General features: G+C 46.7%; 1 protein-coding gene across 2 annotated transcripts in view; it reads right to left on the bottom strand.

Moving 5' to 3' along the window:
• WSCD2 (WSC domain containing 2) overlaps positions 1-18,569 on the bottom strand; it is a 138,493-nt gene that overhangs the window by 50,622 nt on the left and 69,302 nt on the right. Inside the window, exons 3-4 of one of the 2 annotated variants that reach the window (XM_075059827.1) lie at positions 14,717-14,731; positions 4,079-4,193 (exon numbers count right to left, since the gene is read on the bottom strand). In XM_075059827.1, the coding sequence (XP_074915928.1) occupies positions 4,079-4,193; positions 14,717-14,731 (130 nt within the window). The remainder of the gene's footprint in view (positions 1-4,078; positions 4,194-14,716; positions 14,732-18,569) is intronic. The other variant, XM_032800624.2, reaches the window with a different exon arrangement.

Genomic DNA, 18,569 nt, shown 5'->3' on the forward strand with positions numbered 1-18,569 from the left:
TCGCTCAATAGCTGGTGGATTTTCCTTCCAAGTACTCTTGGGCTTTTCCCCGGCACAGACCACAGGGGAAGAGAAATGTGCCCATCACCGGCACATCCCATTCCCAGTGGCCCTGGGGAGTGCACTGTCATGGCAGGTCGATGCTTTTCAAATCAAGAGGAGCTGCACTCAAAATAGGTGATGCAAAAACAGTTGCACATTTTGGAAACCTCTATTAAGGCCAGTTTGACTTTACTAAGCCTGGTCCTAACCTCTCTGATTTCAATGGGCTTTGGATCAGGCCCTCAATGGTGAGCAACGGGTGCTGGGGAGAACACACTGGATAATCTCTACCAGGAAGCCCCACGTCACATCTGTTAACTCAGGCATCCAGATGCATCAGGTGAGCCATTTAAACTGACTAGTGCACTATTTATCCAGTATTTAGCAAAATCAGGCATGATTCTGATCTCACTTCAACAGGTGCAAATCAGGAGTAATTCCTTTAAGGAAATGGAGTTACACCACTGTCAACTGGGTATGAGATCAGAATCAGGCCCATTGAATCAGAATCAGGCCAGCCTGAAATCCATTGCTTGGCTGTTGCATCAGTTAAGCTGGTACATTGATTAAGAAACTGATAAGAACATAAGAACAGCCATGCTGGGTCAGACCAATGTCCCATCTAGCTCGGTATCCTGTTTTCTGACAGTGGCCAATGCCAGGTGCTTCAGAGGGAATGAACAGAACAGGATAATTATCGAGTGATCCATCCCCTGTCGTCCAATCCCAGCTTGTGACATTACCTGCATTCTGCTGCATTTAGAATTCTCTGTAACAATTCAGCCACTCTAGAGTCAATCTAAATTGCTCCAAGTACTGGGCACCATGGGAGAGCAACTTGCCACGAGCCATTTTAGGGTTCTGGTTGCCACAGCCGTCATGTTACAGTGAAAGTTCTCTGAACAAGAGTGTGTTTGATTTTTTTGTATGCGTGTGTCCATTGCTGATGATTTACTAGACATCAGCTGGAAGTAGCATCACTTTAAAAGAAAAAGTGCTTAGTGCATCTTATAGATCATAAAGCAAGAGACAGCAACATTACTTACAGGCAAAAAGGACATTATATGTGTTGCAGGTGAAATAATAAGACTTTACAGGGCCTCAGAGTTGGAAAGCTCCACTAGTTGATACCGATTGGGTTTGAAAAGAAGAGCTTGCAACATGATCTGAACCAGGAGTGGGCTTGAAAAGTGAACATAGAGATGAACCCCCTTGCCTATAGAGACAAGGGTCAGAGCATGCCACAGAAGTGGTGGCATGGGTTCTCCAGGAAGATGCCAGTCATGCAGCAATTCTGCTGAGTAAGAGAACTGCTGGGCAAACTCTCAGATTATTTAATTAGTAGTAGCTGTTGAATAGAAGGGCTGAGCTCAATGCTGTGTACACCTGGGAGTTTACAATCCAAATAATCTTGTGATGTATTGTGAGGCAACTCAGTCAAGAGACACACTTTTGGTTATCCAGTCACGCTGGTTCTTAGCACTCAGCTGGCAGCTACACATGTGCAAAATTGCATGCACATGAACCTGCAACTGCATTTGTCATCTGCAAACACCTGTGCATGTACCAACGCTGCATGCATCTTTTCAATTGTCTAATGGCTGCCCGGGGGTAAATCTTAGCATTTGCACCCACGAACCCAGCAGGAGGCAATGTTCCTTTCTAAGGTGCAGATGCTAACACTTGTGGACTCCCAGATGTGAGGCTGTGTAAAAGGCACGCAGAAGCATTAGATGTTTTAGCAGGTGTTTGCCCCTGCAAAGGGCAGGCACAAGTCTGTGCCCATCCAGCCAGGTACTTGCACAACAAGCAGCGAGATAGAGGTGCAGCTGCATGTCCAATATAGTTTGGACCAATGGGTGATCATTCAGTTCCTATTCTGTCTCCCCGCCCTGGTGCTGTGGCCATCGCAAGGAAAGATTGCAGTCAGGAACCGGGGATCAGCAAGCAGGACTCCACTTGCTGTATCAACGGCTGCACTAATGGAAAAGCTCAAGAATGTCACAGGCATATGTAGGCCCCATGTGCTGGGCTTTGGCCTCTCGACTTTACAGAAGACATAGGAGTGAGAATGTCTGCTATGGAGCCGAGAAGAGGGATTGTCTGGCAATACACCTCTACCCTGATAGAACACTGTCCTCGGCTCCAGGGCCGGCTCCAGGGCCCAGCGTGCCAAGCGTGTGCTTGGGGCGGCATGCCGCGGGGGGCGCTCTGCCAGTTGCCGGGAGGGCGGCAGGCAGCTCCGGCGGACCTCCCACAGGTGTGCCTGCGGAGGGTCCGCTGGTCCCGCGGCTCCGGTGGAGCATCTGCAGGCACGCCTGCAGGAGGTCCTCCGGAGCCGCAGGACCGGCGAGTGGCAGAGCGCCCCCCACGGTGTGCCGCCGTGCTTGGGGCAGCGAAATGGCTAGAGCCGGCCCTGGTCCTCAGAAGCCAAAAAATCTTACCGCATTATAGGTGAAACGCGTCAGATCGAACATGCTTTGATCAGCCAGAGCATGCAGCCCCGCCCCACCAGAGCTCTGCTTTATCGCGTTATATCCAAATTCGTGTTATATCGGGGTACAGGTGTATACAGACCGTCTTCAGTGCATGTCAAAGCCCTGGCAGAGGAGGAGCTGGTGTGTGGAACATTGACTGGTTGGTGGAATGTTTAGGAGCAGCAAATTGTTTCCAAATTCCTTTCCTTGCTCTGTGTTAATTCATCCCTCCAGCTTGACATACAGACATGAACCTAAGCACTTAGCTTAAAGCTCTGATCAAAGGCATCACAGAAGGAGCCCCCATGTCTAGTGACACTCTGGATGTGAGCAATTAGGGTTCAATCCCCCATTATAGACTCCCTGGGTAACCTTGAATAAGGTCAGATTTTTAAAGCAATTCAGGTGCTTACAGATGCAGATCAGTCCCCAGTGGGATTTCAATAACTGGTTTCAAAGGGAGTTGGGTGCCTAATCTCTGTATCTTTAGATGCCTCAATTCCTTTAAAAATCTGCACTTAAGATCTCTGGGCCTCAGTTGCCATCTGAAAAATGGGGCTAATGGCACTTCCTTACCTCATCAGGGTGCTGGGAGGGTAAATATGTTTGTGAGATGTGCAGCTATTATGGTAATCGAGGCAACAGAATCCCATTACATATCTGGGACGATGCTTGGGGCAGAAGAGCTTTTCCAGGCCACATACGTAATAAAAGGTTTCAGACATTCATTCACATGGAGATCACTGTATTTTCCCCACCCTTTCCCTAAAACAAAAAGAGATTTGGGGTGAGCAGCAATTACTGCTACTGAAAGGCAACATCGAGCAGCCTGGAAAGATGCCGGCTGTCTCATGCGAAACCACGTCACTAGCCCGTGTCCCTTTTCATTTCATGACTGTGACGTGCAGCTTTGCCCACAGTGCAGTCGTTGCACTAAAGGTGCCTCTTCCAGGCCTGGAGATGGGTCCCGTTTGGTTCTCATGCTGTGTAAAGGGTAACCCTGTGCAGAGGGCCAGCGCACGGCCTGTGCAGCGCTATACCCTGGGCTGAGTGTGTAGGTGGCACTGAAGGGAATTTCATCCAAAGCAAATGGGCTTAAAACCAGGGTAATTTGGGGAGGTTGGAAAATCTGGTCAGTGGGTTTTGATTTGCGAATTCAGCAGCGATAAGCGTCCCTGTTCCATTTTATTCCAGGCTCCACCATGGGCCAAATTCCCTGTTGGTGTAAATGGGTGGTATCAAGGGAGCTGTTCCAATTTACCCCAGCGATGAGTTCAGCCCCCTGTTTGGATGGCGCTCAGCGAAAGGGCCTCAGGCTCCCCTCTAATCAGGACACCATTTTCATCCCAAATGAGGAACATCAACTGCCCTGGCCTGTTCCTGGTGAGAAAAATAGGGTCTTTCAAAACATCCCAGGGGGCAAGGGGGGGGTTAAGAATGGGGGTGGGGGAGAGACAGAAGGAAAACGGCCAAGAAACTGGAGTGCTTGAGCCGACAAGAGAGAACTGCTGTTGATGTGCTGAAATTAATGAAGACTCTGTGTTCATTTACCACCCTACCGTTCAGCACAGTTGTCCTGGCAACGGAACACTGTCATCTTTTTGTAGTCGAAGAAGGACACGCCACGCAGCGCCCGTCGGCGAGTGTTGTCCACATAGCAGCCAATGTATTTTGCTGGGGAAAAGAAAGAGAAGAAGAATTCGGCTTGTTACGAGACTCCCAGTGTCTCCCCCTCTCTCTGAATCTAAGCCGCTGGCTAAATATTATTTTTCACCTCTTCAATATGAGTTAGTTCAGCTGGCCTAGAAATGCAAGTCAAGGGGAGGGGAGAGGGGGAGCAGGAATCCATCAGTGAAGCACCCCCATAGGTGCAAGGAATAATTACACAGGCAAATAAAGCATGTTCCCGAGAAGGAAGGGAAGCAAAATGAGTTTTTCAGAGCCCTGGAAGGCCGAATGCTTAACTGATTCGCTTGTTTAACTCCAGTTGCTGCACATCCGGAAAGGAACCACCACTAAAGAAACAGCCCATATTTCAGTGGTAGGTTCTGCGCTCCTCAGCAGCACCGGGTTCAGGGAAGGGGCTCAGGGTTGAATTTGGGGAGGTAATTTGCGACATGTTTAGTGCTTGGGAAGCTGAAAGGCTGATAATGCAGAAGCTAGAAACACAGTCCAGACGGGGCCTGATTCATTGCTGCGTTACTCTGGTTCCAGGCTGGCAGAACGCCAGGGCAGTAAGAGCCCTCCCAGCTGTGCAATCAGAACTTCTCGGCTGGGTTCTGGAGACAACCCACAGCCCTGCTACTTGCTGTGCATTCTGGCTCCATCCAGGAATGGGCACAGGGGGCTAAACATCCCAAGCCCAGTGTCGGTTCTCTCGATGCCATCCCACCCTAGGCATCCCCACAACCATTGCCACATGCAATGTCCTCTCCGTGGGCCTGATCCAGAGCCCTGGAATTCAGTGGAAAGATTCGCTTTGTCTTCCGTGGCCTTTGGATCAGGTCCTATATCATCATATTCCCAGGACATGTTGTGACTAGGGGCCAGACTAACTCCCAAGACTATCCAGTGTGCATAGGGAGCGCACTCCTGCTCCCCTCTCCACAGACATGGCCAAGCCGCACCCACCAAACCTTCTCCTTGCCTCCATGAGGGCAAGAAATGTGACTGGGGCTTAGGGTTGCCAGCTATCTGGTTTTTGACCAGAAAGTCCAGTTGAAAGGGAACCTGTACAGTGTCCAGTCAGATATACTGACTGAACAGCAAAAGTCGGGTTACTGCAGGTGGAGGGGCACTGGGTCATCAATCCATACCAGCCCCTGCTCAGCTGGGATAGCCTCCTACCTGCATCTCCTGGGCAGGCAGGCTGAGTGTCAGGGGTTGCAGCTCCCAGCCCAGCCCCGGAGCAGAGGGAGGCCAACCAGTGTGGGAAGGGAGGTGGAGAGGATCCAGCCACGAGGAAGGAGGAGAGGGGAGAGCAGTGAGTGACAGGGGAGGAATGGAGAGAAGCGAACAGGGACGTGGCCTTGGGGAAGAGTCGAATCAGGAGTGGGGCTTTGGGAAAGAGGCGGGACTGGGGGAGGTTCTGGCACTCCTGCTGTAGTTTCCGGTTTTCAGAAATAAGTTGGCAACCCTACTGGGCTGCTCCTTATAAGTGGAGGATGTAGGAAGACTCCTTATCCCTCCCCCTACATACACACACACATACACATGCACACACACAAACTATGGACCAGGCGCAGTGCAACTCTAAATGGTTACCTGCTGTTTGTTTAAATAGAGATGATTCCACTGCTAATGGGGTGACGGGCACTAACACTAGATGGGTAGCGCAGAGAACAACTGCAGGCATTGCCATTTCACAGCCGTTGGCTTCTCTTTCCGAATGGCCTTTTCGTCCCTTTGACATTTTGGGAACAAGTTCCCTTTTTCATCTGCAGAATCCCAGCCCTGTGCATGGTCATTAGCATCTCGGCTGCTTTCTCTCCCTTTGCTCAGCGCTGGCTTTTCCCCTCTCATTCTCTTTCAGGGATCAGCTCCTGGGGGAAGGGGCACGCAAAGGGCAATTGACTGGCAGGCTCTGCTGCTTTGCTGCTGGCAAAACTGCAGCACTTGGCTACTGTGATTTGTGCTGCTCAGTATTGCCAAGAATGGGACGTCTTCACACACTGCCCGACATGAGCCGTGTAGCTCTGTCCGTCTTTTCCCCTGTTCTGAAGTTCTCCTTACTGTCCTCTCTTCTCTGCTCCTTTCAGGTCAGGAATTACCTTGCTCACAGAGTTTAATGACAGAATATTGCCTGGCTCCAAATCACTCGGCGGGTTTTCCTTCCTCTGATTATGTAGCTAAGTGCTTTGCCAGCCAGCCGAAGGGGCGCCCTGCAGGCAAAGGGAAAGAGGTCTACCTCCAAGATGCACCATGGAGATAGGTAAGGGTGTGATAACAGTAGGCCTCATTCCACCCCTCTCTCAAGTGTGCTCATGTAAACCAGGAGTAGCTCCATTGTCGTCTATGGAAGTACTGGTGTACGTGAGAGGAGAATCAGGCTACGGCCTGTGTCCCAGGATGAACTACAGAAATAGGTCCAGTGGCAGGTGGATGCAAAACCTGGGATATGTAGTGCACAATGCAGTACGGAAATAGGCAGGGGACATGAACACAGAGGGGCCAGTTCCAGCTGAGCTACACTTGGTGCAAGAACAGAGAGACAGCAAAGGCAGATTCATACATTGTTGCACTTCTCTCTGTTCTTGGCCTGACCCCCAGCATGAGTTAGAGCAGCCTCAAGGCTGCTCTAAATTGCACTCAACTTCAACAGCCCCTATAATATTATGTTCTATATTTAAGCTTGGAAGGATTAGATTTTTATTGGTCAATGTTGATTTCACCAAGCACACGCAAACCATGAAAAGTAACTCCATTGATAATCATCTACATTTACAGAGAGGCAAAGTAAGAAAAATGCTGCTTGAGAACTTAGAGTTTGATTTAAGGACGTTTACTTGGTATATTTTGACAGGTGATGTTGACAGTTTGTGTTTTAACAGTTCTACAGCTTTAACTTTTTCAATTTCAATGTCTGTTGTCATTAAATAATTATTGTCTGACCCACCCCCAATTTCCCATGAAAGTTTAAATAGATCAAAATTGTACGTGCAACTGTGAATATTTAAATGGATAAAAAATGCTCACAAATAAACATCAGTATTATACTTTGAAATTATATTTAAAAAAATGAATTCTGCCAAGCCTCTCTATATAGGTTCTTGTACTGCATTCACCCCTGTAGTGTCTGAGTGCCAGCCAGTAGAAAATACATTGCAGCAGCTGAAACTAGCCAAAGCAGGGAAGTGCTCCAGCTATATCCCCTAGGGGAAAGAGGAGGGCGATGTCAGGCTGGCTATGTAAATTGGACACAATCTGGGCAAGCCCTATGCTCAGGTATTTCCCAGTGGAAAGCCCCTTTGGATTAATGCTGCCAGGATGGTGTGAAGGGGCCATAGGGCCACACACAATTGAGCTTTGGTTCCTTATTTCAGGCACAGCCTGAGGATGGGTGTGAAGACAGGTCTTGTATCCCAAGATTCGGCACGGGGCACATAGCCAGGTGCTTTCTCTTCCTCGTAGGTTTGCAGATCATGCCACAGCTATACAGGTAGAGCAGGACACTTTTCAAAGCCTGGGCATTTGCATTCTCTGTCCCCCCGCCCCGGTTTTCACCCATTTCTATGGACAAGCCTGTGGCTGCAGGGTTCATTCTGGCTCTGAACAGTAAGTGTGCATTCTGGAGAGTCTAGGGCATGTCCCTTGCCTGAAGAGGGCACTTCCAGTATCTGCAGGCACAAGCTAATTGCAGGTGTTTCGGCTCAGCTTATCTTTACTACTCCCCTCTCTTCACTCTCTCTAGCAGCCTGATACCACTATCTAGCAGGGGACGGATTTTCTTTGTACCTATCAGCTAACAATATCCCAGGTCATTCAGAGCAAAGGCTTCTTGTATTTGGAGAGTGAACAGTTGTTTCAGGGCTAATTCATAAAACCCATAAGCTATGTACTATATAATTAGCGCCGTCCTTTCAAGGACTTGCCTTACATTAAAAAAAAAATACGGCAGCCAAGGCTAGGAAGATGGCTCAATCCATCATGTTTAGCACCAGTCAGTTGATTCTCCGCATCCCAGACTGAGGCAGAATACCTAGCACTTCAAGTGAGAGAGCCGAGACAGCACGGCAGAGATGCTTAGGAAATTAGTGCCAGCAGGCACAGCGAATACTTGGAATCAGCTGGTGAGGCTGAGGCTGGTCCCCCCACCTACTGTGCTCAAGTCCCATCAGCACCACAGAGCTACAGCAGATAAATCACTGAGTGCAGGTGTAAGCCTCTGGTGAGCATGTGTCAGAGGACCCCCCTGCTGTGCAGAGGCAATGCATTGTTACATGAGTTCTTTAGCTTAGGCTTTTAGCACTGCAGGTTGCCAGTTCAATTCCCTGCCTGTCAGCTAAGATGGGAGCCATCACACATGCTTGGGCAAAGATGTCTTTGGAACAAAGTCATCGGTGCTAACCATGAAAGACACTTCCCCCACTGATGGCAGCAGGCTTGGGATTAAACCCAGGTTTTACCCCATCAAAGTCAACAGAAGTCTCTGCCTCGACAAGGGCTGAGTAAAAACACACTCAGGTCTTCAGGGTTTGGCCCTGCCTGTTGGTTTCAAATGCTGCGCTGAGCAACTTAAATCCTGCACCTACAAAAGGATCTGTCCATTGTTTTTCGATTTGTATGTAAAAACTACATGCTTCCCTCACGGAAATGCAGCAATTCTTAAAATTATAGTCAAGTCATCATATTTTTTCATAAATTTCCCCAAAAACCATGGCTAACTTTAGAACTGAGGTCTCACTAGTAGGAAAAATGCTCGTACTAGAATGGCTTGGAAGAAGAAAAATGAGAAAAGAGGATAGAATAGTGGAGAATCAAATGAATTTTAAAATATCGAAGAAGGGTCAGATTCTGAACAAGGACATGAATCAGCACAGACCTGTTGATGTTAGTGCAGCTATGCTGAGCAACAGCAGCCGAGGATCTGGCCCTGACTGCGTGAAGCAGCTTTCCACATCAAAGGCTGAGCTGGCAATAAATTGGAAGGAGAAACTGAGGCGCCTCTCGGTCTTTGCCTTTTATTTTTACTGGTGCATTTGATTGTCACCAGATGCTGCTGGCTCAGCCTCTCAAGGAGGACATTGTGCACTGGGCAAAAGGGTGAAATTAACCTGATTGCTGGGTGACATTTACTGTAAGGGGACATTGGCTTACTAGTCCTTTTAACCTTGAGTTAACTGATTGCCGCTTCGCTCAGGGCAGTTTACACCTTGGTAGAAGCAGGTGTGGACACTCTCCAAACATTTGTTCCAGGATACAAACCTGTGTTTTACATGAGGCTTGGGTAGGAAACAGGGAGTCATGGAAAGGCAGCGTGCTTGGTGCTCCATCTTGCACGCTGCAGAGAATCACCGAGATGCTCGAGGACCTAATGCACAAGGACGGGTCTCTGAGGAAGCCCACTCTGTTATTCACTCTGCAACATGGAGCTCTTCAGAAACAGGGCCTGGAGCCCGGGAGTTTCTAAAGTGTAAGGAAGTCAGGCCTGGAATTCTGTTAGGTGGGGCTTTCTGTTCTCATGCATCCCTACAACAATCTCTAGTCTAGAAGATACATCCTGAAGTGTGAGGTCTGATTCCCCCTAGCTTAGCATGCACAAGGACAAATGCTAGCAAAGGACATAAAATTACCTAGCCCGTCTTAAAACCCAGGCACAGCATTTGACTCTGACCTCCTGTGCCCGGAAATGTATTTGTTTTTCTTTGTTCTAAAGGCAAGAAGTGGCTTGGGCAGGTGGAGAAGCTGGAGGCAGCTGGACCAGGCAGATGGGAAAAGTCAGAATTATTGGACAATGCAAAAGGAAGTGGGAGACCCACTGGGACAGGGAGGGAGAAAGGCGAGTAGGAGCAAATCTGCAGTAGGCAGAGTAATCTCTGCGCTAGCAGCATCATGCACACCCTGTTCTTGCTGCATCATGCAGTGACAATCCTGGGCTTATGATGCTCTTAAAGGAATGTCAGGTTGGTCATGCCCAACAAAGGATATTTGCTCCCTGCTACAGGCCATTGTTCGTGAGCAAATATTTCCCCCCTCCAATACTTTAATTAAATGTTTACATTAGTTTTAAGTTATGATGAGCAGAAAAGCATTAGATACTTCATGTATCTTGTGCATCATCTAGGCTCTGCTCCTGCAAACACGGATTCATATGGAGATCTTTACTCAGGAATGAAGCCAATAGGCTACTCATCTGAGTAAAGTTATGCAGGATTGGGGCCTGGATGATGTTGTACAAAGGGCACATGTTCCAGCTGTGCAGGGCACTAGTCCTAGTGTGACCTATGGGACAAGTTCCCAAAGGGAAGTTATTCCAACCTCTCATTCTACAGTCAGGGTTTTTTATTTCACAATTATTTTTTACGGCCAACTCTGCACATGGAATCCTGTGTGCAAATGTATTTAGTTAGGTCACTGTATGCATAATCAAAGGAAGACAGTTTCTGTCCCAGGCACTAGACACCCTTTATGAAAAGCTACCTGGCACACAGTACATCTGTGAAGGTAGCTGTGTATTGTCACAGCTACCCTTACAAACACAGGCATGCTTCAGTGGAAGTGGAGGGGCATTTGATCAAGCCCACAGGCTTGCAGCATTTGATCAAGAAGTCCTAGTTACTCTTCCATCTGTGTAAAGGTTGGTACTTCCAGCTCAGGATTTACATGGGTCATGAATAATGCATTGTGGGAACCATTACACTTGCCTGCACACCTCATAGATTCCAAATAATGAAGCTGCCGAAGGTATGGGTGTCTCTCTCATGGTTGCATATCTGTTGCATTAATCACCAAAGAGAAGCCCATAGCGTAGCTTTATGTAGCACCGTGGAAAGGGAGGGAGAAAAGAGAGCATGAGCTAGTGGCAGTCACAAACATGGGGCAGCTCCGGATTCCACAGGGAAGGTGGGTAGAGTTTGACAATCTGGCCTTTAAGTGTGTTGCCAGCTGCCATATCCTTTAGGAAATAAAGCTGGATTTTGCAACGAGGCCTAAAGGCATGAGATGCCCAACTCCTATTGAGCTCTTGAGCTAGTGCCTAACTCCCTTGGAACCCTTGGAGAACCCCACCTCAGAACTCTGCTCCCCAAAGGCAGAGCTGTAACCAAGTTGGAAACAAGGAGGAGGAGGAATTTATATGATAGTAACATCTAGACGGCTCAACTGAGATCAGTGCTTACACATCAGGAGAGGGAGTCTCTGCCCCAAAGAGCTTACATTTGGAAGAGACAAGACGCAGAACAGGAGGGGAAAGCGAAGTGAAGTCATTTGCCCAAGGGTCATGCCAGGTGTCCTGACTTCCAACCCAGTGCCCCTCCACTGGACCATGCTGCCCCCACATGAAAAGTGATAATCTGTCAGCACTGGTCACGCCTGACAATAAAACATGGCCTGCTTTGGAGGGGGCCCAGCATCTAGGCACCCGGGTAGCACCCAGGCAACATCCATGCAGGTGCTTCAGTGACAAGTCAGACTGCTCGGCATGCAAACTAGCTTATAGTGTAGGGCCTAATGTCTGTGCCGCCATCAGACTCCTGACAAATGTCAGTCATTCCCCCCACTGACTAGGCATCTGGCAAAGGAATAATGGAGTCCGAAGGAATCTAAGATGTAGAGCTTAATGTGGCTTAAGTGCACGTGGGAGAGAGCTCTGAGTACAACACACCTCAGACACGATGGTGCAGAGAGCTGCAAGCCGTCTAGGAGAGGTACTTAAAGCAGAAGAGAATCAATACAGGTGGTGGACAAGATGTGGTAGCCTTACACTGAGGAGGTTTTATTTTCCCTACAAAAGGGATTAAACTCAAGTCCTTTCTGTTCTGCTTCTTGATTCTTCACTAAGATCTACAGGGTAGTATGTGTCAAGAAGGCCTTTAATATAGGAGCAGAAGAGATACCATATGTGCATGTGGTCTTGCCTCAACAATGGCCAATATCCAGTGTGCCAGGGCACAGCAGCAACAACAACAAAAAAAGCTAGTGTATCTAACGATGTCCAGTGCTGTGTTTGGTGGTTGTTTTCTCGGGGGGCAGGAGCAGGTGAACTGTATCCTGGCTTCCACACTCCATCTGCTGTGAAGTGTGCCAGGGATCAAACACATGATCATGCTGCACACAGGAGCTGAAAATGTTAAGGATGGTCTTGAAATTAACCAGATCAGCTTTGACAAACTCCTTAACCGGGAAGTCCACACACCAACTACCTGCTGTCTAATGAAACGTGTTTCTACTTGTTCTGAATGTACTGCTCTTTAACGCCAGGCCAGGCAAGAAAGGGCTTTCAGGTCCTCAGTGGATGGCCTTTGTCTGATTCCATGAAATCTCTCTATGTTGCCTTTCAGTGGGAGAGGCAGCACCTCTCACAGTTACCCACGTTTTGTGTGTTTCCCTTTTCTTTCCTCTACAGAGTTGTCGATTTGCATTTGAAACTTGTTAATGAATCAAATAACAGTGCAAGCAGCTGCTATTAGCAAAAATAGAAAGCTGGGCCTGCAGATGTATTTTATTTGGCAATGAGGTCAACCTCATCCCACTATAGGTACACTCGGGATAGCTTTCTCCTTTGTCTGGTGCCTGTTGGTCCGGAGAAAGGGACCAGGTTGTCAGACTGAGGTCCTCTGTTTGTTCACCAAAAAGGTACATCAACAAAGCAAGCTTTCCCCCATGCTGTCCTCCTAATATACTCATTTCTGACCATGGGGCAAGGGTAGATTTCAGTCTGAATGGCCCATTCAAGTCCTTGACTTCTCTGATGAGACCGGGCCTATTTTGTACCAGATGAGGGGGAAAAATTTGTGGTCATCTGCCTATGAGGAACTTAATGGACATAAGACAAGTCCTCTCCTCTGCATCAGCAAACTGACTGGGTAATAGCTTCTGATCATTACAGACCATGGCCACATTCAAACCTTCTTATACCAATACAAATCCGCTGAGCCAGGAAGTCAGTCAGAAGGTACTAACTTTTAAAAAGAATAAGGCAGCTAGCATAGATGAGGTCTGGTCACCTCCATATCTCTAGCCATGTGTCTTTCTTTCTGTCATGCATTTTTATGCAGCTGAAGAACTGAGCAGGAGTTAATTTTGGTTCCGTCCATAGGAAATTATAGTTACAATACCAGTAATTTGGGGGGAAAGTCTGCAAAGCAGGGACAAAAATGACACTGAGCTAATTTAACAGGAGAGAAAATGAGGCTGCACCACTAGGACAATTACCGTTTGGTCTGAAGCTCAGCAGAGACCTTGGTGCCTTTGCCTCATCTGTCTGGCATCCATGAGTGCTGCATGCTGAATCTGTCACGATATAGTTTCATTGCAGCCACAATGCTGCATTCCACCAACTCCGAGCATCTCAATGTGAGCCACTTGTTCACGGCACAGTGTCATGGGGAAAGCTGCTCGAAATGGCTGATGGGACAATACACAGTTCCCGAACACAGTCATTGCAGCCTCGGGGAACTCATATAGAGTTGCTGGAGCTGGGTCATAGATTTGTGTATCCTCAACGAGGGATTTCTCAGACCTGCCAGAAGTGTATTTTCTGTCGCTACCCCATCACTCCTGTCGAAAGGCAGAGTGAAATAGGCCGGCACTATCACAGCATGACCTCTGCCTTCTGAGATGAACAGCAGTGCTCCCACATACATAGACAGGGCCCTGGGTGTAATGAACACTGGATACAGACAGCATTCAGGTAGCTTCTCCTGTTTCCGGTATTGTTGGAACTGTTGAAAGCTGCTTGGGGAAAGCACTGCTTTGAGTCACTGTAGAAGTGATAGTGTCAATCTTCTATTAGGCCTGACCTGGCTGTGGAGAAATCTGTAAGAGACCTGCCACCTGCAAACACCTCAAAGAAATGCTATTTTTGCTCTCCATTTTTATTTTATTGCTGTATTTCACAAAACTTTCCTTTCCCAAGGCTAGTGAATCAATACATTTTATGGAAAGGTACCAACAATTTGTACCAGATTGTCCCAGATCTTTGTCTAATAATAACGGATGGATTCACAAATCTTAAATTAAGTTGAAAGAGCAACTTTTATTTGAAAGGAACAAAACGTTTTAATGACCGAAATGTAAATTTGTCTAGTCCTGAGATGGCATAGATAGAAAACCACATTTCATGTCCAAAGTATGATATATAGGGGAGAAAATAGACTTTAATATAGAATTCATTTTTAATGGTGAGAGTAATGAACCATTGGAACAATTTACCAAGGGTCATAGTGGATTCTCCATCACTGGCCATTTTAAAATCAAGACTGGATGTTCTTCTAAAAAATCTACTCTGGGAACTCTTCTGGGGCAGTTCTCTGGCCTGTGTTACACAGGAGATCAGATGGGATGATCACAGTGGTCCCTTCAGGCCTTGGAATCTACAAGTATTGCACTCAATCGTGTAAATTGCCAGTAGGTTCAGAATCAGGCCAGCCTAGGTGAAGGAATGAGATTTTCAAAACCGCACTTGCATCAGAACTGCGATGGCGAGGCCAGGAAGGTCCCACTATCAGGAGACTGTGAAGGTACTGCCTTAAAGTAACCTTTCTGCTCTGTTCCTGAGATGCAGCTATTTCTCCTTGACTGCAGGTCAGCATCTGGTCCTGTGTGTCTCTAAGGTGAGTTGCACCACAGGTTGCAATTCAAACACCCTTTAGAAAGCTTTTCAAAGAAGGGTTCTCACCCCCCAACATTTTTTATATTTAAAAGACACAGTATCCTACAAGAATGGACCCTACAGCTGGTGATGTTGTTACCATAGCAGTCTGAGTCATGACCATACAGCACTAAAGTATTTTTTTTCTGTCCCCAGACAAAGATGAGATTAAGATAGTGTGAAAAGGTTAAAAGTATGTATCCGTAAAGTCAGCGTGAACATGTGCTAAGGATGTTGAAATAGTCTCAAAACTAAGTATTACAAACTCAGGACATCTAGAGTGCAAGAAATCCAAGCATGTTAAGGAAAGCCCATTTAACACACTCAAACAACCTTAACTCTGCCCCATAATGAGGCCATGTGGGAAGAAACAGCATGAAAAAAAATCTAGTGTGCCTTAAAAAGAATAGTACTTGTGGAATGTGTCAGTGGATGGGGATAGAGTTGAATACATAATTCATAAGGAATGGTTTATTGGACAAATTTAGCCTTTTTCGAAGTGATCTGCAAGCAAATAAGAATCGCCTTAAACATATTCATTATTGGAAGTGATCTAACATTTTGAAAACTCTGTGGATTGATTATGAACAGGCTTCTGATAGTATTCAATATGCACCCTATAAGCTAGTCATGTTGGCTAGTCATGATTGGTCAGATAAGTCAAGTCACATATATTGCTTATGGTCCCTGATTTGATGCATCTTCGTTGTGACTGGTCAGAAAAGTCACGTGTATTTTTTCTGTTCCCTGATTGGATGAGCTGCGTGCTAAAATGCACACCTGAGAAATTAGGTTTCCAGGAACAGCCAAGCATGCAAACTTGACAACTATTTCCCACACACTTTCATGGCAGTAAAACTCAGTGTCTCAATTGTTCATGGGACTGGGAAAGAACACACAGAACAGGGCGAATGTGGCTGGGGTGGATTCATTTAAACATTCAGAGGAATAGTCAGGGAAAATATATTGCACTATTCAGCCAGTTCTAATTATGAGCGTGAATATTGTTGAAGATTGTTGAATATTGTTGAATATTGTTGAAGCTTACTAGCAGTGGTACTCAGTGCACCAGTTTCCCGAGCCAGTCAAAATTAAAGCAGACAGGGACCCATGCTAGATGCTTTGGCTGGGGTATTGTATCGCCACTAATAAGTGTGGCTGACATAATTCTCACTGCCTTCACCTTTTCTTTTCTAAGCAGAGACAAAATACATGCTCTGCTGAAAAGATACATTGCAGATGAGAGTCACATGACATGTTTGTTCAGCGAACTGAGCCTACAGTCTTTTCTTGTGCCGATTTTTTTTTAAAGGAAGAAAAAAAGCAATTTCCCAAGTGCTGGGTGTAGTCAGCTATTTGGTAATCTGTTAATGTAATATTTATTAATCTGTTTTGATGGGAGATGTGCAGTTTGCTGATTAGGACAGGAATCGCCCGAGGCATGTGACTCTGAAAGTATCTCTGATTTGCTCTTGAATGTACAGAAGTCAAATAGTTTCTTTAAAACACGTTCCCGAATCCTACAGGGGTCAATTCCCTCTTATCTCTGGGTTTTTTTATTTACCCCTTACTGCATGGCTACGGTGTCAGAGCCCCATCTTGGTCCTAGACCTAGAACAAACCTGTTAGCCTCAGGTGACCCGGTGCACTAGTTTTCCATCAGCAGAGATGTGTCCACAAGACAAATACAGTTTACGTTCAGTGTCTCCTTTCAAGTGGAGCCCTTGACCTTGTTTATAGCCTAGACTCAACCACCTCCTCCGGTTCCCAGCTGTATCTTTGACATAGGAATCCTGCTGTGGTGAGATTATCCCATGTCCAGGCAGGTTGTTAGAATCTATCTGACAGCAGTGGAATTACTCTGGATTTGTTCCCATGACACTGAGATGAGAATCTGGCCAATTAATGATAGTATTCATGTATTTATTGGCTGCCAGGGGTAACTGGGATGATTCACAGGGCAAATTAAAAGTCAAGAAGCCTATGTCTGATCTCAGACTGGTTTTAAACCAGTGCTGTCGTCACTGGAGTTACTCTGATTTTACTGATCCAAATCTAGCCCCAGTCCTGAGACCCTTGAGGCATAGTGTCACAGACAACAGAGCCATCAGACTAGAGCGTCAGATGGTGAAAATTAGCATAACTTAGTTAATGGACTGGCTCTGGCCCGTAGAATGTGGAGCCAACTGGGGGCAAATCACAGAAGGGGAACCTGGTTCTTCTTGTACATTTTTTCCCAATGGGCAGGGGTGGCTTTAGGTATTTTGCCACCCCAAGCATAGCAGGCAGGCTGCCTTCAGCGGCTTGCCTGTGGGAGGTCCCCCATCCTGCGGATTCGGCAGCACGCCTGCGGGAGAGGTCTGCTGAAGCCGCGGGACCAGTGGACCCTCTCCAGGCATGCCGCCAAAGGCAACCTGCCTGCCGCCCCAGGCACGCACTTGGCGTGCTGGTGCCTGGAGCCACCCCTGCCAATGGGAGCAGTGGAGATACACACCTAAGAAGTCTGAAGATGGAGCTTGCTACATTTATAAACTGAATTATCTGACCTCTTTGCCTGTGTTCCTGTATACTTCTGTAGTGATTTGACCCCATCATTCCCATGCACCAAGCACGTATTCTTATCGACTTCAGTAGGCACTGGATCAGACCCACAGAACAGCTTCATTATGGGTCACTCTGGATTGGAAAGAAATCTGCATGTTGCAATGCACAATTATAACTATTTGGGCCTTTCATTCTCTCTTTCTTCATCTGTCTAGATCCATACACCAAATCTATCACCTTGGTATCAGATGCAGCAGCAATGGAACTTGCTAATACCAAGCCATCCCATTCTCCTGACGGATAACATTCTTCAGCTCCTGCTTGGAGTCTGCAACCATCACAGCTACCTAAGCCAAAATCCATACTCTCCACATCCCACTGCACGGGTGCCATCCAAACCACAGTGCATCCCATGGACAATACCGACTGTGCTTGGTTTTTTGGGTTCAGTTAGAACAGTTACAGGTTGTTGGATCCTCTTATACCTCTTAAAAGATCCTCTTAGAAACTCTTAAAAGACTTTTGGAGGAAGAGGAGAAGACGAGAGGAAGATTGATGGAAATGTGCTTTGATAACGTTAACCACGGAATAGTCATAGCTCATTGCTTCCAATTATTTTCAGCATAACTTGGCATTTCCACAAAGCTGACCAGGTTTCAGAAGGCCAACTAATTTTGTTCATGATAAATCCAACTGATATTGGATTACTCCAGTAATTTTTAATGGGCCAGTGACTGATGTGTGTTATGTTCAGCACACTGCTCTTGACTTAGATGAACTGCAGCTGATTAGGAAGGCTACTGAATAATTAGGGAAATGCAAGGATAATGAGTTAACGAGGGGCTAAGAGGGGCATGATGAGCATAGTATAGCCCAGTTGGAATAGCAGAAGGGAAGAGTTAATAACACAGCTACGAAGAGATAATCGTGATAAATAATGCATTTGGACGAATTCAGACCTGGTGTAATTCTACCAATGTCAATGGAACTGATGTGAATTTGGATCATGTTGACTTGCTGGAAAACAGCCATCCAGCAAATATGTATTAAATCACGTTCCTCCTATTTCTTTCTCATCTGATGGCTTCGTTAGTAGTTAAGTGGCTTAAGCGTTATAAATACAATGGCACTATTCATAGTAAATGATGTTTTGTTCAGATTGTGCCTTCTATCCCAAAGAATCCCAAAGCACTTTA

The sequence above is a fragment of the Chelonoidis abingdonii genome, chromosome 22 (assembly GCF_003597395.2).
Source record: "Chelonoidis abingdonii isolate Lonesome George chromosome 22, CheloAbing_2.0, whole genome shotgun sequence".
Classification (NCBI taxonomy): Eukaryota; Metazoa; Chordata; order Testudines; family Testudinidae; genus Chelonoidis; species Chelonoidis abingdonii.